This window comes from Pagrus pagrus (assembly GCF_965226575.1).
Source record: "Pagrus pagrus genome assembly, chromosome: 15".
Classification (NCBI taxonomy): domain Eukaryota; kingdom Metazoa; phylum Chordata; class Actinopteri; order Spariformes; family Sparidae; genus Pagrus; species Pagrus pagrus.
The window spans coordinates 20320270-20344933 of NC_140199.1; the positions used below are offsets into that span (position 1 = coordinate 20320270).

At 42.3% G+C, this 24664-nt stretch overlaps 1 protein-coding gene across 22 annotated transcripts in view; it reads right to left on the reverse strand.

Annotated features, from left to right (window-relative positions):
* LOC311271084 (neurexin-1a) overlaps positions 1–24664 on the reverse strand; it is a 273006-nt gene that overhangs the window by 70292 nt on the left and 178050 nt on the right. For all 22 annotated transcript variants that reach the window (XM_084376499.1, XM_084376496.1, XM_084376495.1 and 19 more), the window contains one exon: positions 23235–23416. In XM_084376499.1, coding sequence (XP_084232625.1) covers positions 23235–23416 — 182 coding nt within the window. The remainder of the gene's footprint in view (positions 1–23234; positions 23417–24664) is intronic.

Genomic DNA, 24664 nt, shown 5'->3' on the forward strand with positions numbered 1-24664 from the left:
GAATGATTACTAATGTGTGTATGTGTATGCACCCCAAGGCATGAAGTCAGGTATATATAACTTGATTAATGAAATATTTAGCATCATGGGAGAGTAGCTCTGCTGTTTTTTATTTGCTCCCAGTTCTAACATGTCATCAGAATTTGATTTGTTCTGGTAGGTCATTTCAACGAGTGAAACAGGGAGCGTGGCGTGTTATATGCTGTGTCAAATGTTTGAGAGGAAATTAGTATAAAACAGCCAATGTTCAACGGCATAGCTCTAGAGACTGGGCCCTTTGGTGCAGACTGAAATATCTCAAAGACTATCAGATGGATTTCCATCCCCTGACTTCTCCCCTAGTGCATTTGATTTGAAATAAATGTCTCTAATAAACTAAGTGGATTAACATGAAATATGGCCTGAACGTTCATGTTCCCCTCAGGAATAATGTAATCACCAATCAACATTTTTCATCTGTTCATCTATCGGTTGAATACATTACTTGATTCTTAATTCTTAATGTCATTAGACTCTACTGACATTCCCGTCAGCCTCAAGTGTACTTTGTGTTAAGTGCTAATTGGCAAATGTTAGCAAGCTAACATGCTGAACTAAGATAGTAACTGTGGTAGCCATCATACCTGCTAAACTCTAGCATGTAAGTGTTGTCATCATGAGAGTGTCAGCAAACAGGTGTTAGGATTTAAAGCCATCTAACCAAGCTATACCCCAGTAATCAGGTCTCAGGTAAATGACATTAGGCAGCATCTGAAGGGAAACGAAACATGCCGAGGAATATGCTCCGCTTCTCATTGAAGATTCATGAGTTGCCAACAGCTATCCTATCCTTAAAAAGGAATTCTACACAGCAAGAAACATTCATCATCAAGGTGCTGTCCAGATCATAATGAGAAAAGCCAAAACAGAGAAGGAACTGTCGTCTTCAGTTGTCCGATCCTCACCATATGCTGCAGCTCCTGTCGGCATACTTGCTGCTTAAGAGAGAGCCAATTTATTTCCCCAGAAGGATGGACTACTTGTGACATTTGGCAATGGAGCATCAGACGTTTCATCCAGCTGTTCTAGACACAGACACACACAAACACGCGGAGGAGGGGGTAGGGGTTGGCACCACAGAGGCTTTGATAGACTAAGTAGGCTGACTTACAACTGCTACATTTTAATGTGTTATGATCTGTGGTGGTCTCGATGTAACCACTCCCACCCACCTATGTTGAGGCGCCAGTGCGCGTGCACACATGGAGAGGCACGAACACACAGCCAAAGCTGTTGTGTTCCAATATCTTACTGCATCAATTCTTCAAATAAATACTTCCTTTGTTGCCCTCCTCTGTGATATTGCATTTGCCTGAATGGCCCCTACAATATTTACCGTACAGGCAGGGATTGTTTCTCAACGCTAGTCAAAGCAATGGGCTGTTTTGCCAGAAGCTATTAGGGAATGATCTGTTTTCGCCGTGAAAACATGGGCTTCAAGGATGCCGATTCGAATCACAAAGTACATATGAGAGATTTCCAATTCACTGCATTGTACTGACAAAAGGCCTCTTCTATTCAGCGGGAATGAGGCACAATTACATTCCATTCATTTGGTGCATTGGAAATTGTCGAGCAAATCAGTGTTTCAGCGGAGGTGCTTTCAGTGTTGGGAACAGAGCTTCCATCGCCTCCATGTATACGTTGTTTTTCTCATCTGAGTAATTGATATAAATATGATACCAGTCAGCCTCCGATCATAACTTACACTTCCTGATGGTTATTACATTGATTTGACATTTAAACCTATGGATATCAACAGGGTTACATTGCTGTCTGTGGAAATGACAGCAAAGCATGGGCGGCTAGGAACAATACTGAATGCTTCTGCATCACTAGTGACAGTTTGTGCACATGTAAATGTCCTACCGAGCACATATTCAAGCATGCAGAAGAGTTTGTCAGTGTCTGTGTGTGTGTGTGTGTATGTGTGTGTGTGTGTGTGTGTGTGTGTGTGTGCAGGGGAGTTGGTGCGCTGCCCTGATGGCGGGGTCACAGGGCTAAAATGAGCAGGGAATCTGGAAACAGGGGTATATTAATAATAAAAAGGGACGGTCGTGCCAGGCCTCCTGCATGCGAGTGTAATAAAATGCTTCCATTAGCAGAGCCATCCAGGTGTAACGTGGCCATGAAGCCCGGATATCCAAGTAGAGGGGAAGCGCCGGAGCCTCGTTATGGCAAGAGCAAATCCAAGCCCACTCTACCAAGCATTAATCCATGCGATGGCTCAATTCACTCTTTATGTCTCTGTGTGTATCTGGGCATGTATTTGCGAGTGTGTGCATATGAGAAAGGGTCGAAGGAGGTAAGCATGTGTGTGGCGCAGTGGATTTTCACAGAGGAATGTGTCGCTATCAATGGCTGCTGAAAGCAGGCCTGCACATGCATGTGCTCAGATTTCCATACTTAGCTATGGGGCTTTCTCTGATGTGATATAATCACTTTATCATGGTAATGGAAATCGGATTTAATTTTCTCTATTCAGCCGCCGCACGTTGATTCATCCTCACTTCGGCTTGGAGGGGAAAAATTGACGGTAACTGATTCCTTGCTGACTGTCCCTCATCCAGTGTATAAACACAGATCTTATTTGTAGAGGTGGTAAAATTGTGTAATTAAAAACAATAATTCACTTCAGGTCGTTATGTGCTGCTAATTAAGCTGAGTTGACAGAGCAAGGTGTGTGTGTGTTAGGCGGGGCGGTTAGAGCAGATATATTGCTTTGTAGTCATTACACTGACGATGTGGAGGGCATGTAGGAGTCAGTTATATTATTTGCGCCCCACAGAGGAAGCTGCTTAAAGATTCATGAAAAAAGATGAAGGACAGACATGGACCACTGCAGGAAAACTGACTTGGTACTTGGACTTTAAAAAGTCCCACAATTATTTGTCTCTGCACAAAAGTTCCTTCAACAAAAGCCCACAACACAAGAAACTTTGCAGCCACATTCTGCATTGAAGCCGAGTGAGAAAAACATCACCTAACAGCTCTCTCTCTCTCACATTTCTACTCCTTCACCCTTCGACAAGGAGCTAGAAGTGCAATTTTGTAAATCCGCCCAGCAGATCAAAGTGCTACCATGTTCTAATGGCTGCCACCCACCCACCAGCTTCTCCTGTGGAAGAGCACCATCAGCAGAGTGCGTCTGAGAAGAGCCAAGACAGCCTGATTAATCTTCTAATAGTTCCAGAGAGAGATAAAGACAGATACTGTAGACGGGAAGGGGAAGAGACAGAAAGTTGCGACTCGGTTATGCTGTATGTTCCGGTGGAGTATCTGAAAAGAGAGAGACAAGCAACGGGGGGAAGGCTGACGAAAATGGCTACGTACTGTCTTTGTTGTGACTCTTACACATTTTAGCCTTTGAAATGATAAAGCTCTTTCGTAAGATGGCTGCCTCGCTGCAGCATGATCGCCTGTCCTCCTGCTTCGCCTGGCTCTCTCTGACAAAGTCCTCAGTCTGCTTGACAGGATGATAATAACTATCAAACGGATTCCATAAATACGTGAAATAAAGATCAGAACACGAGATAAAAGGGAAGTTACTGTCAATTCTTTTTTGGAAAAGGGACCCGTCTGTGATGGAGAATGTCATCTTTGAGATGTTTGGGGAATTCAGAAGGCAGACAAATTGAAAGAACGAGAGTGCATACTAAGACTGACAATTTCAAAATTCACTGGAAGATTGAGCCGCCACCTGAGTGCTGTTTGTTCTAACACAATGGACATGATGGGTGTTAAATCCTCCTCTGCATTTACCTGAGCAAAGCAAAAACATGATATGCTTTTCCCACGAAAACGACAGCAACAAACCAAACAAGCCACCTAGTGAACACCTTTTAATCCTTTCACAATAAAACGGCTGATTTGACAGTGCCATGAATCTCTTTTAGCGAAAAACTTCCAAACTCAATTCGCAGCCATCAAAGGAGGCGTGTTCGCGAGCGCTCCCTGTCCATCTTGCACACTTGAGGGAATATCATTTATGCAGAGGCTTCAGGCAATAAATATGCAAATGTATACGGAGCATAAGCACCTTCACAGCATCACAGAGTGAAGACAAGGTATATGAACAACAGAATATGAAAAGTAACTGCTTCGTAAACATGCTTGCATATTACACAGATCATAGCGCTTATATCAATAAATAGGATTATATTGGGCACATGGAAAATAGGCATTATGCTTGTTTATACGCCTTTCATTACAATAATCATTTCTCTGGTTTGTGTTGGATATCACCCATTATCATACTGGGGAGATGTGACAGAGAATACCTTGAATTGATATCACGACGCCTCCTGTGGCTCCCTGTGGTCTGAGATAGTGACAAAAGGAGGAATGGGATAGGTTGAGATTAGAGCAGCTATCAGGTAGCCCTTTTTTTTTAATGGTGCTGGTGTTGGTGCTGGGCCTGATATTCAACAAACAACCCACGTTTTCCAAGCCCAAGTTTGAGCATTGAGGAATTATATAATCACATGTGGGGGCAATAAATACAAAACTTAACAACACCCATGGCACGCATTGTTTCCTGTATTCTAGTTTCATTGCCTCTCATTCTGTGGTTAAAAACAGCATTCAGGCCACTACAAACACCACTACAGAGCTGTTTCTGCCAGCACTGAGTCAGGTTTTGGTGGAACCATTTGGTATTTGGTGCAGGATCAAGTGTTACGAACTGCTGTGTCAAAAGCACTGAAGGATTGCTTTTTGGCCGTGATGAAAACACAATGAACTATAGCTGCATCAGATTAATTCACAAGTTCATTCATTCATTGGTTTGAGTCGTTTCTTTTTAAGAAAAAATGTGAAAATTCCAGCTTCTTAAATGTGAATATTTTCTGGTTTCTTTACTCCTCTATGACGCAATCTGAATATCTTTGGGCTGTGGACAAATCAAGACATTTGAGGACGTCATCTTGGGTCTTGATAATCAAAAAAAAAAAAAATCTCAGATTAAAGCAACGTTATGTAGAAATTGGCATTTTGTGTGTTTGGCGCCCCCAACACCACTGTCGTAAATACAAATCCCAGGTGTGTAACAGTTTGTCAGACGTAATGTAGGTGCTAACTTCAAACAAAACTCATTATGTAATAAAATGATGTGTTGAAAACTTGTATGTTGAAGTAAACATGTATGTAACACTGTGATCCTACCCTCTCACTGAAGTTACATACTGCAGAAACAACAGAGACACGATTCACCCTATTACAAGACACTGTACCATCAACATGGTGTTGAAGCTGTTATTTTAAGGTAAAAAAGTTACATAATGTTTCTTTAATTGACAGTGAAAATAACTGTAAACCAAGGAACAGGACCTGGACCTGAAAAGTAAACACTGCTCACTTTTTCAAGCAGTTGCTCTCACAGTAAGTGGCACCACCTGGGTTTGAAAAACAGACATTACTTTCTATGAGCACGACATCAGTCAGAAAACATTCACAGCATGAGTGCAGCATCACAGCTGCGTTTGACTGAAAACTTAGAGGAACAATAATGAAAGTGCACACTGGACTTTTGATGCCCAGATCAAGCTTTGGGTTTGAGTTATGGCCTGTCCTATTCAAGGCAGGAGTATGGAGCACTGCATTGAAAGGTCCCTCAGCCTGACAAACGGGAGAACCGCTATGAGTGACTGTCGGCTTTTCCGTTTGTCTATGACAGCGTCTGTCTTCATTCAGCGCTCTTAAATTGGCTTCGGAACCGATTGGAAATGGTTCTTTTATTATACACCTCCCATAACTCCCCCTCTCATCAAAGCCGGGCCATCTTTTATCTGGAAGATGACGTTTCCATTAGGGTCTGCCAACCTCTTACTGCTGCTCTGTGAGTTGTGGTGCTGGGGGAGAGCATTGTTAACCAACACAACATCAACAGAATCTCACTGGCTGGGGCGTGCACAACCCTCGGCCGTGGCAAGGCAGTTCATCAGATGATTGCTCACCCAGAACACACACAGGAGCAGGCGCATAGACACGCACAGTTTGCTCTTTTACTCTCTTTCTCTGTCATTCCTCGCACACACACACGCACACAAACACAAAAAAAATTCAGATCTGACAAAGTCAGACAACAGAGACGCAGGGAAAAAGACAGAATTTGGCCAAAGGGAGCAGGCCTGTCAGCTCTTCCTCACCAGTTTCAGCTTTTCATCAAAGGTATGAGGAGCCCATAAGGTTCGGCTGCCAATCTGGCAACACTTTCAGTCCCCAAACACAGAACAGGGGCTCTTTCAAAGACTGAAGCCCAATGGCTCCCTCCCCTCCACTGTCTTCATTAACTTTGTCTCTAGACGCTGCTCACGTTAGCAGTGGAGCCTTGGTTTTAAAAATCAGGATGGTTTCAAAGCACCAGGATACACACAGAGCGAGGGCACTTTCTGCTCTCTATCACATTTTAAGGCTTTCGTGTTAGCCAGGCCCGGTGACATTGTTGGTGCTAATGAGGACATGGCTGTGCCCGTTGTGTGTGGGTCGGCAGAGACATACGGTCCGGTCCCAGTCTGGGAGTTTTAATTAGATCTACATTATCTGACTGTCTGTCCACATTGGCCCTATCAGCTACTGTTTGGAAGCATCATAAATCATCAGTCTAAGTGATACAGATCCGTATTCAACCTGGACTGAATGCATCAAGCTAATCTTTACTCCTAAAGTGTCATTTCATCTGGCTAATCTTCTTACACCGCTGCTTATTTTTCTGCTGTTTTCATTCCGCCCGTCCTGTTTTTCCCCTCTCTCCCACACTTCTATTAATTTCTCGAGGTGGCTGGGGTAAAAACAGCCTTTCCTCCATCATGATCACATCAAGCCCCACTCCTTGACCTTTGCGCTTTGCTGTAAATGTCAGCTTTCTTTATGAGGCCTGTGATGAGTTTATTGAACAATTCACACTCACTAGTGCACAAGGACACACACACACACACGCGCGCACATGCACACACACACACGTGTTCGCTCCACACCCTGTCATGGGATCTGTCCTTCACAGCCAACTATAACTCTGATTTCTAGGTGTCCACTGAAAATTCATGGTCCTCAGCGCTGGCAGCGTGAGAGCTGCACACCATCCTCAACAGAAACACCACAAATAAATCAAGATTTCATGGGGACTGAAATGGCTTCCTGCAAAAAGCCTTATAGACTTGTGAGGCTTTACTGAAGGTCTGTCCTGTAACTGTAGTCATCGTCTGTCTAAAACTTAAACAAGTACCCATTATCGGATTGGAAAACATGGTATAATAAATGACACTGGGCAGTAAGGTGTAGTTAAGTCTTTCCATATTGTTTGTGTCTCCTATACTACAGTTTCAAATGGGCCAACAATGTGCCATAAAAATTGGGCCAATGAAATGCAACGCCATATGCTACTGTACAGATCCGATCTCAGGCCGCACCTGACTCAGCGTTCTCCAGGAGTTGTGGTTTATAACGGGGGGAGTGATTGGGCCAGGGTGGCGAGCACTTCTGCCATGATGATAAATGCTGTGCATTAGAACTGTCTGGACCTCTGTGCCCAAGCTGGCCTGCAACTCCGCCTAGTGGAGCACAGAGCTGAGGGAGGCGAGGCGAAGCAGGTATAACACGCTGTTCCCAAGCACTTCTTTTCTAGTCTTTTTGTCACTCTCGCTGTGGACTGTAACTCAGCCCATTTGACTAAAGACCGGTGAAAAAAGTCGTGTGACTGGACCTGTAACACGCCTCACCCCCCACGGCGGCTGTCTGCACGGACTTAGATCCTGCATTCATGCCTTGCTATCTCCTTCGTCACACATACTGAATAACTTCCAACAGTGAGGAGGACACACACACTCATACATATAAATACCAGTGTATATCTGAGTGTGTGAGGGCCACAAAGGCAGCAACAAATGGTCACAGAGGTTCTGAAGACCAGGCTGTACCTGACAACCTGTCAGTTGTTTTCCCAGTACACAGTAAACACAGACACAGCATACACAAGTAGTGTGCATGTATCCTCGTGTCTCTTTCCAGACTTAATCCCACCACCTCCCTCATTTCATTTTATCCTCTTCATCCCCTTGTGCCAACACCAGGCTTTTCCTTTAATGAAATGTTTGGGTCCTTACTCTTTATCTTCTCAGTTTTATCCTTTCACTTTCTTCCAACTTATCTTCTGTCTTTCCTTCGTTCATTGTCTTTGGGCTTTTATCAGTCATCTTGCAGGGAAAGGTAATAAAAGGCCAACATATTGAGGGTGCACTGCTCTGCTGTGTCATTTTGTTCTCTCACGCCCTCCTTTTTGTCTTTTATTTTTGTTTGTGGTGGCAAACCTTATCAGGGAGATGGGCGTGAGATAAGCCCTCTGTGGTTCTTTGTGGTGAAATAATACGACAGGCTGATAAAGCCTGGTGGGTGAGTAGTTCACTGCTGATTCGCTCCTCCCGCCACTGCCTTTTCCTCTTCCCACGATGAGCTAGGAAGTCCCCTGTGGGGTTTAGAGTTATCAAGCCTGTCTGTCACGTTCCACCTATGACTAAATGTCAGCCCTCCTCCTTTGACATATGCAATTACTGTTCATTTATGCAGTTGGGTGGCTTAAATGGTTGATTCTTGCATGTTTTACAAGACGTAGGATGATCAAGTCTGCAACTGTGATGCCTATACTATCACTACTGCTGCCATTTACTTTCACAACTTAACTTAAATTTCTATCTCCGCCAAAGAGGTTATGTTTTTACCCATGTCCGTTTGTTTGTTGGTTTGCCGGCACAAAAACTAATGAATAGATTTCCACAAAACTCAGAAAGAGAATGGGTCTCGGCAGAGAATAGACCCCACTAACTTTTGGTAGGGATAAAGGGACGGATCCTGAACATTTTCTCAATTTCTTTAAAGGAGACCTATTATGTTCATTATCAGGTTCATCATTTTATTTTGGGTTAGTACTAGAATAAGTTTAAATGCCATCATGCTCAAAAAGCACATCCATATTCTCATACAAATTTCCCGTCTCTTTAAGGCCCGCCTCCCGAATACCCAGTCTGCCCTGATTGGTCAGCTCACACACGCCTGAGTGTCGGGACTACGGATGAGGTGTTTCAGGAGCAGTGTTTTCCGTGGGAGAGGGGAGCTCCCATTGGCATGGACTTTGGGCCTTTTTGACTTCAGGACCTTTCACATGCATAGTAATGTATGTAACACACTGAAGGAAAGGAAACCAAGGAAAAAGCATAACACGTCCCCTTTAACATTTTAAGATAGGGTGTGCTTACATCATGGTTTAGTAGTTATGGGTGATATGACTGATACATATTTTAGTTTCATATTTGATTGGGTTTGCTTGAATAAAAGGGGACTGCCTTGGCAGTGGTAAGCACTCTATTGAGTGTCATTCTAGTTTTAATTGTAGTTTAAATTTTTACCATACAGATTGCAATCTGTGGTAATTATTTACACATATATTGTTATGTCTTGTCTGAAATTTTGATACCCGGCTGACGCCAAAATTATAAAACCAAACAAACATCCACAGATGTAATGGACTGCAAACAATAAAAATGTCTGGACAGACACAAAAACTTTTCCCTACCATCTGTTTTACTGCTGATGGAGTCGCAAGTTCCTGGCTCATGCCATTACTTTGTCTCTAATCTACAGCATCTATTAAGATTTCATGAAGTGGTAATGATTATACAATTACTTCCAGCTTGGAAATACCATAATAATGGCCACCATGACCAAGGTTTGCGAGTTTATGGAGTGGATGTTTATGGATTAAAAAACACACACTAGACTAGCTGACTGGCTGACCATCGATTTGTGTTGCTATTGACTAAAGGAGGGCGGTGTGCGACACTGGCGCTCAATAGCAGTTACATTTTCATATAAATAACAGCAGCTTTCTGGCCTGTAATTGCCTCAAAAATGAATACACCGGTGAAAAAGTGGGCATTGAGGGACACGGTATTGATTGCAAAGGTGCCTTTTTTGAGACGTGGGGAAACAAGAGAGCACCCAGATGACATGTCCAGCCTACGGGATTTTACCTTATTGGTCTGTAACATTTAAACATGTTTCATTTCAAAAAGGTTGGACTGCCCTTCATTGCTTACATTCTGAATTTCCCCCAGAGACTTAACGCGCAGAATGCCACTACTGTCGCTAGGCGTCGCGCAATCAAAACAAATACGTAGTTTGATTATACTGTAGAAGAAACATAGGATCATAGGAGTCCTTGACGATGACAATCTATCTACCTGATGCAGCACAAGGTCATGTTTTTAGGTTTTATTCACTTAGGTTTCGTCACGCCACTTCCTCACTCTCCGACTTTCTCTGTACAGGCCTCAACGCACCTTTACCGTGAGAACCTTGAGATTTTTCTGGGTTTGAACATTGTTGTAAACATTTGGAATAACGTAAATACACAACGCAATTTAGACATTTTTGTGCAGAAATGTTACATATTATATCTTTAAGCCATCCAAAGTGGAGTTTACAATATGCAGTACCTGGAAATGCTACAGCATCCCTCAGCTATACAGTATCCTCTGTAGATGTTTTGGCTTTATACTTGATCAGACGTTATAATGCTTCAGTGGCGGAGGCAGATTAAAGCTTTGACTTCGAGTGTTAAGCTCAGTCTGGATCCAGCAGAGACAGAGAATTCCCACAACAATTTTCAACATCTTTTATAGCAGCTCCTTGTCAGACACAAGGCTATTTCGCGAAATGCACAGGCGAATTAAAGAGTTAAGGAGAAGCAGATACTTCAAGCATAACTGATTTATTAGGCCAAGTGAAGGGAGGAGACGAAGACAAGAAAATGAATTAGGCCTCACATGCACTTTTAATTACTGTTGTCAAGGTGTTTGCTTCGCCCTTCTGGGGAAAATCAAACCAAACCATCCCTCATACCAACTACTTCGAAGACCCGGAGAATGAGCCATAAAGTTTAACACCTCATCTATGGCGCAACATTTACTGCAACATAAACAAAAGTCAAACATCTCTTTTCCCTGCATGGTTAATAAACTGAGCAGAATGAGGCCACAGATATGAGGGGTGCTCTTCTCACCTCATGTGCTCACCTGAGGGATAGGAGAGGACAAAGGAACAACATGTGCCTGTCTGTTTGATCTCCCTGTATGAGGTGTGCTGCACATGTAGGCTGCTGACACGTCATGGACTGTTTGCAGCACTGCTGGCCTTCACTGCACAGTTCTCATTACAGAAAGGAGGCAGAGGAATATTTTCATGCACACACGCAAACACATTGTCTACTCCTTTGATGAGGCTGTTGAATAAGCTATCTATGACCAGGGGCTCTGTTAGAGTGCTTGGCTGCAATGCAAGTCTCTTATAGCTGTGAGACAAGACGGTGGCCAAACAGTCTGCCCTAAGAGCATAACGATGAAGAAAATACACAGGAGTCTTGCAATATCTAACTTGAATGTCAAGTGCTGCTCTGTGTATAATTGGAGTTAAAATATCTGTGTTCCTCAGCTGGACCTGAGTAATATTGACTAGAAGCTATGTAGGATATAGGCAGGGTCACTAAATCCATTATTCATAAAGAGGGGACAAGAAGAGGGTGAGCGTTTCTGCTGACAATGTGGTTGCTCTCCCCGAAGCCTGGAGACATTTTAAAAGCGGATACAGTTCCCCAGCTCACCGCCAACTCCAGTCCAGATTGGTTTCAGCTGTGCCCATTTCTATACGTCCATACGATACGTCTTGCATCTCAATCTGTAGCTTCCTGCTGCTCATTCACTCTTAATGTTTTATGAGTCTGTGTGGTTTTTTTGAGGTGAAAGCAGACTGTAACAATAGAGCATTGTTTTCCTGTTGCTGGCATGCGCAAAGAGCAATAGACTCTCATCAGTGAAATACAACTAAAGGAAAGTGAAAGAGAAAAAAAAGGATGATAAATAAATCAGGAAGTTAAGTTAACTGAGCTAGACCACCAACAGGGTACACCAATTCGCCCACTGTGGCACGCTACAAAATGTTTCCGCAGCAGCACATAATTAAAAACAGCATGCTTGTATGTGTATTATATTTTAAACAGGCTTCGATGGAAGGCACAAGGGGCTGGAGACGAGAGCAGTGCAGCAGTGGAAAAGGTAATTAAGTTGACCAGAACGAGGCGAGCCGTGTTTAATATTTCATGCGGCCCCACACACAGCACTGTGGATGGCATCAACAACAGGGCACCGACAACAATTACGAAATAATTAGCTGCGATGCACCTTGGAAGATTCCTTTTTGCCAAGGATATGTGTTAGTAATTGTGTAAGTAATTTCCGACCTGGCCAGGTCCAAAGTGACTTTGCTCTCTGCTCGACCCCTGTAAACACCAGCTTGACTTGACATACAGTGTACGTGTGAAAGGTTGTTAAAGTGCAAACAAACATGTTTGTACTTGCTTGTTGCAAATCTTTAATGATGTTTCTTTTTTTCAGGAAACTTTTCTTCAGTGTCAAAGTCAAACTGGAATTTGAGGTCTCACTTTCTGATTTATGATCCTGCTGCAATATTTCTCGATTTTTCAAGAAGATAAAACCATTTTTGGGATATATTTATGGAGGCAACGCTTTAGCTTTGAGCCTCTGCGTGGGTGTTTTCCACAGCAGCTGTTCACCGACAGCCTGTGTTGCTTTGGATTCTAACTTAAAGGTGCAATATGTAAGATTTTTTGTTGAAAACCTAAAAAATGTAAGAATAAATTAACTTATGTTAAATGAATAACAGTGAATAAATAACAGTGTTGATGTCATGATATTTGATTTTATTGTGTTGCAGAAAAATCTACTGAAGTTAGCATGCTAGCCAGCAAACCCGGGCTTGTCCTGGTGCCCAAGCTCCTAGTCCGGCTTACTAGCAGCACAGCTAACTGGGCTAGCTAGCTAACGGCAGCTACAGTTAGCAGTAGTTAGTTGTTACCGTGGTGATATGACGCCCCTTGTTTGAAAGGTGGCCAATTCTTGCATATTGCACCTTTAAGTTTGTATTTTACTCAGAAAAATGGAAGCTAGCAAGCCAGGCCCAAATGCTTCCACTCCGAAAGTGGAAGCTAGCTTGGTAACATTAGCACTGAAACAACTGACGCAACTTCTGCACACTCAGTGTTGTGTTCATCTGAAATTACACAAAGAAGGATGGGAGTCTAGCTGATGTTTACTGTCTTACATTAACTTCTCTCATCGCTCCAGAGCTGGTGATGGCAAATGACTAGACTGTCAAAATCTGTGTATTACTTCATGATTTGAAAGAAGACATGAAGTAACTAACATGCATAGTCTTGGCCAGTGGTTGCCAACATGGCACACCGAGTCGCACCTTAAACCTAGACTTTATCCTAGTACAGATAATCTATTAAATGTATAACAGTGTTTCCCACACATACACTTTACTTGGGCGGACCCAAGTATAATTGGCGACCCATTTTAGCATTTCATACTTTTTTCAATACTTTTTTATGCTCTGTCAACAGAGAGAGAGACACTCTCTGATGTTACATCCCTCCTGTAAATGTTGGCCTTCTTATGTCATTGTTTTGTACAAACCTGTACGAGCACCTGGTTGTTGCGATGTCGTTCAGTGCATGTTGGTTTTGATCAGTTTCAATTTGAGAAATATTGACAAAATATGACATTGTACAGAGATTGTACTGATTCTAGAGAAAATGTGCTCCATGTGTGTCAGTTGGGGGACGCTGTACTTCGGCTCTCTGCAATGGAGCGAGAAAAAGTGAGACTATTTTTATCCCAGCCTGAAGGCTGGGGCAGCTGTGTCAAAAGTCAACAACTATGGTGACTCCATGCTGCGCCGCTCCAGTCCCAAATGCACACAAACCCACTCTCTGTTACTCATTCATGTCTGCACATGCATAAACACGCTGAGATTTGACTTTTAATATTTTTAAAAATTAGGACCAAGTACGATTTAAAAAGCTTAAAATGTGAATGGTGGAACGGGTAAAATACTTTGACTTATTTATAGGAACACGTCCAAGCAGAATATAGGCTGAGCTAATACAAACTCAATTCATCCTTTGAACTGTAATAACAAATAGAATGTCAATGCTCTTAACCTTCTCACCCCGTGAAAAAGCGAACATGCCCGACAGTGTAACATTGACAATGAAATCAAATTTACCCCATGTTAGCCATGGCAATATTGCTCTGTATGAGGCAAGCCCGTAATGTATTGATGTACAGCTTTGAGAATGACAAGCTGTACTCACTGTGATTTGTTACACTAATAAAAGTGAAGACACATTATTGTCCTGCCCTCTCAAATACACATACGCACACATCATCCTCCCTCTCTCGCCCTCTCTCGCTCTCTCACACACACAAACACACACTCATTCCTCTTCATGGACCACTTGGCTTTGTAGTGGCAAAGAGCTTGAACAAATTGAGAAATGATTGGAATTGAAAGATGAGTAATGGTGATTCTAGCGCTGTCCCTTCTCAATATGGAGATGATGAGATTTGATTCTTTGAGGTCAGGTACATCATCCGAGCCGAGTGGCTGCCCTGTCTATGACTAAAAGAGAGAGGCCATTCCCTCTCACATGCATGTGGGCTTTTTGCAACAATCAGTCAATGCTGACTTAAAATCAATGCTACATTTACAAGTGCAATTATGATACTATTACTACTATTCATCGCCACTTAAACAAGCTAAAATCCTCTCTGTTAACCAAACGAGGAGCATATGTTAAAGGAGTAGCTATTATTGTGTCTCATTGCTGCCTCCCTGACTGAATCAACACAGAAGGACTAAATGAGGTCAGTGACGCTCCCCCCATCCGTTCCTTTCACTGCTATCTTCTAATCACGGTCAGCTATTAACTCACCATTACAGTGCCATTAGCCTAGCTTTGCCACACACTGCAGAGCAAACTGCCAAACACACTGACTTGCAAATGGCAGTTCTGGTTTCGCTGACACTCTGTGAAATGAGGGAAAAGAGGGAAATGGCATCTGGTTGTGAATTTAAATGTGGCGGAACTGGCGAGAGCGTGGAGGTTTGTTAATATGCGTCGTTGACACAAATGCAGCCGTGATTACTGGTGTTCCCTCTAAAGGAGTGTACAGAACAAAGATGGGTCACGTTTTCCTTTAATAGTCTTTATAAATGAGTAAAACTAGAAAATGAAAGTGTTCAGAGGAAAAATAAAGAAAAAAATACACTCGGGCACCTTCCCATCCATGTCATTCTCCTGATGATCCTCAAATTACACGCTCTGTTGATTTTAGACCTTTTGACGAAAGTGGAGAAGGTTGGCTGCTCCGGCTGTCTTAAGTTATCGTCCCAGTGAGCCGGGAGGGGAAACTCCAGAAGTAAGAGTGACTTGTGTCAGCACAAAGCATGGAAAGTCAAATCACTTGTGAGATGGATGTGTTTACTCCTACCCTCTGTTCATTAGAGTGTGACGGTTCAATGATGAATAATGTCATGGGGAACAAATCTGTGTTTGGACACTGTTTCTTCAACACCACAATACTTCAGCTCAGCTCTTTTTGGATTTGCATGCAAGTTTAATGTCAATTCCTAAAGGTGCACTGTGTAGTTTTGGGGAAGAAATTTTAATCAGAAAAGAAAGATCTTCATTGATTGATTATTTTAACAAATTGAATTAACAAGATAACAACAGTCTTTGTTTTCATGACTGAATAAACTGAATAAACAAACTGACCTTAAACGACGTCACACAATTTCATACTGTTTTACTTTGTTTATATATTCAAGTTTACAAGGTAAATTTATTGTCATTTTTTAAAACACGAGAGTTTAAAAAATGAAGCTATGTTTGAGTCCTTTGGATTACATCTATTTTAGAAAATGGAGTGGCGGACCCTGCCACCTTTCTTGTTTCAAACAGTGTTCTGGTGACTTTATTTCCCTCTGAGAACAGCTTGTCACTCAATTTACTCAATTAAAGCAAACAAATATTTCTGAGCTTGTATTACCTCGTTAATATTTTAAATACTAAAGTTTGAATTTCTCGTCTGAAGCTACATAGCGCCCCTTTTAAGTTTAGATATGTTTGCCATTGTGTTAATGCATCATAGAGGCAGCAACCAGCCTCAAACAATCAGTTTCACATGTAGGTTTGAGTTTTGAGAAAATTCAAGAGAGACGGGATAAAACAATTTTCAGATGCTCTCTTTTCTTTTGCTTAAAATGCATATCATCACCATGGCACTAAAAAAAAAACACACTAGCCCTATACTGGGATTGTTACCATAGCAACAGCTGATAAAGTAACGTGGAACCAAAATGCATTTTCTAAAGTCTGAGATGACAACTGCTTAAACACAAAAATAAATCCGCCAAATAAAAAACATACTCAAATGTTTAACTGAAGATGTAATTAAACACTTAATCTGTGCCCACGCAGAGGTTAACACCAATCACTGCATTTCCATTTTCCATTTATAGCAGATATAAACATTTTGCATTTCAACAAGTATAAATCATCTGCCAGTTGCTCTACAGATCTGCTAACAACTGATTGATGTGCCCTGACCAAGCAAGCAGCACAGCAAAGCTGTATACCAGTGAATCCTGGGGGTATTGCATGCAGGTCTGTTCTATGTCTGTGTGCAGAGCGAGCACGAGAGGTAATTACTGGGGCTGAGACCTTAACAGGAGTAGTGGATGAGAATAAGATCCCTTCCCAGGGCAGGTGTTTTAATAGGAGTATGGGGGATAGCGTGACATCGGTCCTCTCCTGAGACCTGCAGCACCTCTCCCAGGTAACCATCTCCCATGTAGCATCAAATCACACTGTACAGTTATCACTTAATGAAGCACGCGATTGTGCATAATCGTAACTCCAACGGTAAGGTGAACTGCGAAAACACATAAAAGTTGACATTTTCTTAGTTGGAAATGGAGATACTCAGACAGAGGGTCTGGTAGTCTCTCTTCTCAAGCCATTTTACATGATTAATAGGGTAGAGAGCAGGAGTTGAAACTGCAATTAAAGGTGTCTTCCATCAGAAGAAGAACCCCCTTTCTGGTAGTCAGCTAAAGGAGTACCGAGGGGAGCGATGCTCCACCAGAGAAGTCATTATTTCTCCACCATCCCCTCTGCTCTATGGAATATATTAACTTCACAGTGTCGCTGTCTTAGCCAGAGTGCCTTCATTGCTTGTTTTTTTAAAGGGATGCATGCAATTAGAAGAAGGGAAAGAAGAAAGTGCTTGGAATAGTCCCCAACCCCCACACAGAGATTGAGTACCAGCACAAAACAAGCTCAGTGGGCCCCTGGGGGCCCTGCTTGAGACTGAGGAGAGCCTCTGATAGTCACTGTCACCGCTGCTCATTGACAACAAAAACGGAGGAAAACAACTGCGAAGCCTCTATTTCACTGAGTAAATGGCTTCCTAAAAATGTACAGATGGATTTCCAATAACAGACAGCCGCCCTTGTTTGCGCAGGAAAAAAAAAAGATACTTCCTTTGTGGGGGATAAAATACGATAACAGCATCAAAGTAAAGATCTACCTCTCCGTTAATATTCTGTTGTGAAATTATACAGACATTGCATGCTGAGGCGTATTAGCATGTTTTACAGAGAAGGTACCGCACACGCACATCCTATAAACTTCCAATTCTTCTTCTGCGTGGATTACCGGGCTGCAGAGAACAGGGATCATTACATCCATAATTCCCCGTTTTGCATAATGTCACTGCGAACATTTCCATGGATTTGACTTTCAGCTACAGTGCAATTAATTCTATATAGATTACTTAGATATTTTGCCAGGGCACACTATCACGTAGAGGCATGTCTTACATCCACATGGGAAACTTGTCCAAGTAGCCTCATGAATATGCCTCACCTTTGCAAAACCAAAAGGGATTGTGGAGAATCATCATAATTGGAGAAGCGACGGAGGCATTATTATGAATCCAGTCCTCCTTCCATGTGCGCCACAGTAATGAGCCTGAGGAAAGTGATTGTCGTACATTTGACGGTTCACCGACTTCACAGTCATTGTCTTTATCTGCGATAGAAAGGGGGAGGCGGGGGAAGGATCACAATTCCTTTGAGGTGCATTTAAATCATAGTCTCCACATATTACTCAGAAAAATTCCCTCTTGAGAGTGTGAGCTGAGATGGCGTCCTTCAAGCCCCGCTGGGTTTCCTGTCATCATGAAATGGGAGCAGGAGATTAGGGGGGGTGAGGGATGTAGAGGATGGAGAAGGAGGGGGGTAAATACTGAAATCTGGTCTAATCCCATCTCATACAGCCGAAAGATACACTCCTACTAAGACATTTCTGCTCAGAGCTGAGGTAACTGAAAGGAATGAGGGGAATACCGTTGGGAATCAGCCGCATAATACGTTGTTTGGAAAGTGTGCATCTCGGAATGTTCAAAAAACTGGTTTATGCATATTTTATGAAGGTAATCAACAGTCTGTCACTCTTATCTGATGCTTCTTCTTATTGTACCACAGAAAACAAAACCATTTCGCCAAGGTTAGAAAACTAACTAACGATACAATGTCATAATAAATCAGTGTGAGCCACTAAAGGTACAGTTCAACCAGGTAAGCTTTTTACAGGTGACTGGCTGTTTGCTGCTATTCTTGCACAAGAAACGCATCACTTTTTGCACAGCTCGTTGCGTTTAATGAAGTGCTGTAAAACACGTCTTTTCCAGTGTAATTAATGAGGTGAAGACAGAAGCGTGAATCACATATCTAGAGAGGGTTTGTATCATAAGCATTCCAGTTTCATAATATATTGTGATTTCATTTTCTGCCATTCTTCCATGGCTGGCTGCGGTACAGAGCTTAGAAAAAATATCCCCCATGACGATTAAACATTACAATCAATTCTACTTTATTGAAACTCTCTTCAAACATAACGACGAGTTTGCCAGCCACCATTTTATGTTTTCTGAACACACTATTCATTTACAACACAGATTCCAGAAAAGTTTGGACGCCGTGTAAAATGTAAATAAAAAAAACAGAGTACAATCATTTACAAAAAACTGCATTTACTAAGAACAGCAAACCCTGTGTGTGCAGAGTAATGAGTAGACCACTTTTCACTTTCACCAAAAGAACTGCTAAAGGATGGTTGGTCATCATACAATGGTAGAGGGTTATATTGGCTATAGACTCAGATTAACCTGGTCTCTGCTGACTATAAAACCTATTAATATCATTCAAAACTTATTGTTTACCACTGTTTTTCTGATGTTTTGTGTCCAGTTGCATTTAGAAAACAACCGAAAAAGACCCCCCTCACAGCAAAAACTGCACTTTGTCCAACCAGAACCGAGTGGCCTTCCAAACTAAACTAAATTATGTCCCTCAAAGACAGGGAGTCACCACTTTTTTTAAGTCTCTTTTGCTTAACCTTGCCGGCAAATCAGAGTGAATCATTTTTCAGTTCTTATGGTTTCCATTAACGTAATATAACTCTGTTACTGCTTAAAGTAGTAAACGATGGTAATGTGTTACTTTTGTAGCACGTGACCCCCAACACTGTCCTTTATACAGTCATGTGTTTCACAAAGTGGTGAACCTCACCCATCCTTGCTTGTGAACAACTGAGCCTTTCATATCATGATACAGCCACCTGTTCCAAATTAACATGTCTGTTGTTTACCTGTTTAATGCTCCGAACAGGTGGGGTTTTTTTTTGGTATTCCACCACTTTCCCAGTCTTTTATTGCCCCTGTCTCAACTTGTTTGTAAGGTGTTGCTGCTATCAAATCTAGAATAAGCACGTTTACAAAAATAAACAAGGTAAACGAAACAGATTGTCTGTGTACTGTTTTTAATTTTGTGTTTTGTGTCAAGAAGGATTAGCAAATTATCGCATCCTGTTTTATTCATGAGTCCAAACTTTTCTTGGAATCAGGATTGTGTAATATTTGGCAAAGCATACACATCTTGTAATACACTTCCAGTGTTTCTTATCAGTGCATTTAACAGCCTTGTTGCTCATCTTAAATAACACACACAAAAACCAAGAGCGAGACCTCCGTGCCCCCGTTCATCCCTCTTCTCTCTCTCTCCTTAAAACTCCTTTTCTCTCACGCTTCTCTCATTTTCCAATGAAATGCAACATTTCACAAAGCCCCCCAGATTAATGTGCAGAAATAAATAAATAAGAGGAGGCATTCAGAGTGACTGCTGATGCGAGAGGAGAGGGGATTCTCACAACCCACTGCCCCTGCTGTAAGAACATGCCTTATCAACATTTTCTCCTTGTAAAATGTCAATGGAATGCTTCACATTTCATCAACAAGGCTACGCATGCATCTGCTGTAAGCCGCGTGACCTCTCTGCCTTGTTAAAGCATGTGAGACTCCCGCGCTTCCCCCTGTCTGTGCAGCTCTAACCTCTAATGTTCATCACTAGTCCACGGTGAACCTAAAAGTTTCCTCTACGATATGAACGGCATCCTTCAAGGTGTTCTCTTGCTACAGCCTGCTAGTAGTACATGTGCAGTGCACCTGCTGTAAACCAGAGAACTTGGAGGAATTCACCTTCAAATCCGGTCACGGGGGACCGGATGGGAACGAACTACATGACATTTAAATGAATTGCAAAAGTGTGTGCAATGTTCAGAAAAAAGTTTGCAAGCGTGCGTGATGTACAAGCAAGTGAGCAAATTTGTATGTATATTAATTCAGCACTGCATCGCAATGAGCTACCTGGCAAAGCCCTGTTGTGCCATTTAATTTAAAAAGGAGGCCTGTCTATGCAAATCGTTGGAGAAGGCATTTTTCATCACTCACATGAAAATAGCGTATAAAGGAAATCTCGCTTGTTTTATCCCCGTTCAGGTGTTTGGTGCAGGTGGACAGGAGCCCAGAATGCTGCCGACGGTAGTAGTGGAGCATTTGCAAATCTGAGTGAACGTGTCTGTCCTTTAACACCCGCATTCCAATTTATGTTCTTTTGAACATCTTGTTTGCGTCCCTGCGTGGCATTTGGTGATGAATGGTGCTGCGTGAAAAAGGTTGTATCCGTTTAAATTACCCCGTTACTCCTGGATTAAAACTAGGGGCTGAAAATCACTCGACCCTGAGGCTCAGGGAGAAAAAAAACGTGGCAAAAAAGCAATTCCGCGCAGAGCGAGTACGGAGGTGTCTCATAAGAACAACATCATGGTTTGCTATGTGTCCTCAGGACAGGCCTGCTTATGTCACTACACGCTTACTGTATGTGTGAATCTCAGTGTGTGGGCAGCTGGGGTTGAGGCAAACTTCAGGACCAATTTCATATTCTGCGTGCTGGTCTGTAGCTTTCCCGTGTGTGCGTGTACTGTATTTGTGTGTGTAATGTTTCTGTATGCTCCTGACCAGCATCAGTGTTGTCATGTGCGTGCAAACGTTTTTTCAGCTGCTCTGGATACATGCTTACCCATGACATTAATACACTTACCACAAGTGTATCGATGCTTAGAATAAATAATTGACACATTTGACACATTTTCTATAGTTGGATGTGAAATGCATATAATATATATAATACATGAGGATAGTTAAACCTGCAATAAGCTTAGCTGCTGACCTAAAAGAGAAAATCTATACAAGCTTATTGCCACTTAGTTTGACATTTTATAAAAGTAATTTAACAGGACATCATGTTTCAGATCCTTTCTGTGGATGCACATGTAGCCTCAAATCAACATAACCTATTTTTCGTTGGTTTTGGACTATCTTAATTGAAGAAATACGGTCTTTCATGTCATGTTAATGAATTCTTTAGCAGCTTCTCTAAACTTTTAGCTGACAAAAGGCCACAAAGTCACATCAGGATGCTTACACAGACACCTACCTACATGTTTATGCTTCAACTAATAATTAACCATGTTTTTCATATGTGACTACAGCAGATTATTTATAAAAGGTAAAATCATATTTCCGCTTTGTTCCACTCTGCTGCTGCCCGAACAGCACCCTCGCTTCCCTCACTAATGAGTGTTATTGTCAGTAAGTGGGTGCGAGTGAGAGGAAGGTCATGCGGTTGCCAGCAGAATTATGTCCAGGTCAGAGATGCACTGTATGGAACAGATTCTGATTATGGTGCCATTTCCATCAGTACTTACTGCACATACACAGCAGCCGTAACATACAGACTAGAGGAGTTGCACATCAAATCATGGTTTATTTCTTTTGTCGTCATGGTCATCACCATTAAGGGCCCCATACTCATTTTCAGGTTCATACTGTTATTTTGAAGAGCAAATAGAAAATGTTTTCATGCACTGATCTTCGATTTTTCTCATACCCTCTGTCTAGTTAAAAATGTTCAAAAATAAGTAAAAGAAAAATCTACAGAATGTGAAGAAATAACAGTTGTGATGTTATGATGTGTATTTTGTTGTAGAGATACCTACTGAAGTTAACATGCTAACCAGCTAGCCCCATCCATCCTTGGCCAAAGTGCCCCTGCTAGTGATTTAAACACAGATACTCGCCCAGTGATCCCAGCTTACAGTCTGGACCACTAGCTGCATGGCAAACTGAGCTTACTAGCTAACGGCAGCAACAGTTAGCATTTACACTGGTGATTTGCTGCCCCTGTTTGTACCTATCTCCTCTGATTGGTCATCTCTCACAGGCCTGAGTAGGTGACTGTATAGTTATGACATCACAAACTAATAGAAGATTTGAAGACTCGTTTTGAGACACATTTTCTGTGTGCTTTTCTCTTCTGGATTGAGCATCTTGATACTTTTGATACTACTTAAATCTAATTTTCTACAATGTGGGACCTTTAAAGCTCCTGCAAATACTGCCTTTGAATCTAAAGTATTTCTTCATAATGTTAAATATTACTTAATAAATAGGCAACAAAGTTCTAAAAATATCTTTTTAGAGTTCAACACTGAACAAATCAGTTAATTTGCTTGATGAGGACTATGTGTATATGGCTTCAAATCTGATTGACAGTAGTCAAACAACCCACCAACTGTCAACCGATTCAAACGTTGTGAGAGTAAGTGACATCTGCTTTTTTGAACTGAGGCCCACCCACATCAAATTAGTGTCAAAAGTGTGAAAAGTGTGAAAAAAAGAAAGAAATATGAAACTGTGTGGTAAGAAGCTGATTGAGACACTGATGTTTGAAGAGCTTTATCCTAAAATACTGTATGTACAGGTATGTGCATTCTTTGGTCAACTGCACTTGAAAGCATGTTAAGAAACAGGTTCTTGACTTACGATGTGTAGCTTCAAGAAGTCTCCGAGACCAGAGGAGCTATCCACCCTCACCAGGACAGCATCCTTCAGGTGTGTGCTGAAGCCAATGGCTAGCCGGTCTGCCCTCGTGCTGGGACGGTCATTCGGCGGCCACGTGTATGTGATCAGTCCACCATCTCGCCCAAATATGTACGTTGTTCCCGCTAGTGAAAATAAGAGAAGGAGAGAGAGATCAGGCGATGTTATTTGTGTATTCCCCTCTTACAACTGTGTACCAGACTTGAACCACTCGCTGTCAACACAGAAACATTATTAACACAGCAAAGTCGGCATCCATGCCGTGTGTACAGAGCACCGTCAGTCGCAGGCGTTTTATTCTGCTGAGTAATGACTTTACAAAGCACTGAGCAACCCATCACTCTTGAACAGCTCTCAGCCCCGTCTAAGGGCTTAAGCACACTCGTGTCAATTCATGAGTGTGGGAGAATTCAGCGGAAATTAGGGAGGCAGGTACTGCTGCCGATTTCCTCATAACGCTGCACAGTTATATTTGGTTTTACTGCCGCTGCCTGTTTCACTTCTATAGGGAAGAGATACGAGTGAATGCTGGTGAATTCGCAGTGATGTCCCCGTTGCCCAGGTAATGCCAAACAGGCACCTCCCCGTCTCTCGCGCTTCATTAGCAGCCTCAAAGGCAGACGCAGCCGGCAGCATTATTGACTGACTGGTCCAATTATGCCCTTCTTATGACCTCCGATGCAGCTATTTCCTGTCTCACTGCATTACCTCGTTGTCTTTAGCGGCTGTATGAAAGGTTTCGAACACGACCTGGTAGACGGAAGGGTGGTTCTAATTACCTAGCTATTCAGTGAGAAAGAGCCTTGCGGCATTATGCCTGTGACCTAGTCAAATTGATGCTTGGAAATAAGTGTTTTTCTACTAATGAAGGAAGTGGTACATTAAAAGTGGAAGTGTGCTCATGTATACTGTAAAGCCACTGAGGTTTTGATGCTTTTGCCAGCCATCCAGCGTCTCACCATTTCAGAGCTGTCAGAGTTGTCTCAATCAAATAAGTGCCCATCTCTTCCCAATTAGAAAACGTTCACTTAGATAGCGTTTCAATTCATTTACGCCCTGGACACAGAAAAGCGCGGTTGCAGAAAGAAAGTGTATATGCGCATGCGATTGTGAACGAATGAGTATGTGATTGGGAAATAAATGCCTGTGAGAAAGCCTGAAAATGAATGCAGCTGTCAGATTAGCATAAAAACAGCTATCTTCATGAAAAATTAGACAGGGAGCTCTGCTAGTGTGTTTTGCATTTACATGCGAGTGTGTGTGTGTGTGTGTGTGTGTGTGTGTGTGTGAGGGGGAGAGCGAGAAGGAGAAACAGCGAGAGCTTGCAAGAGAGAGCGAGACAGAGTGTGTTAATATTCATAGGGGCAGGGAGT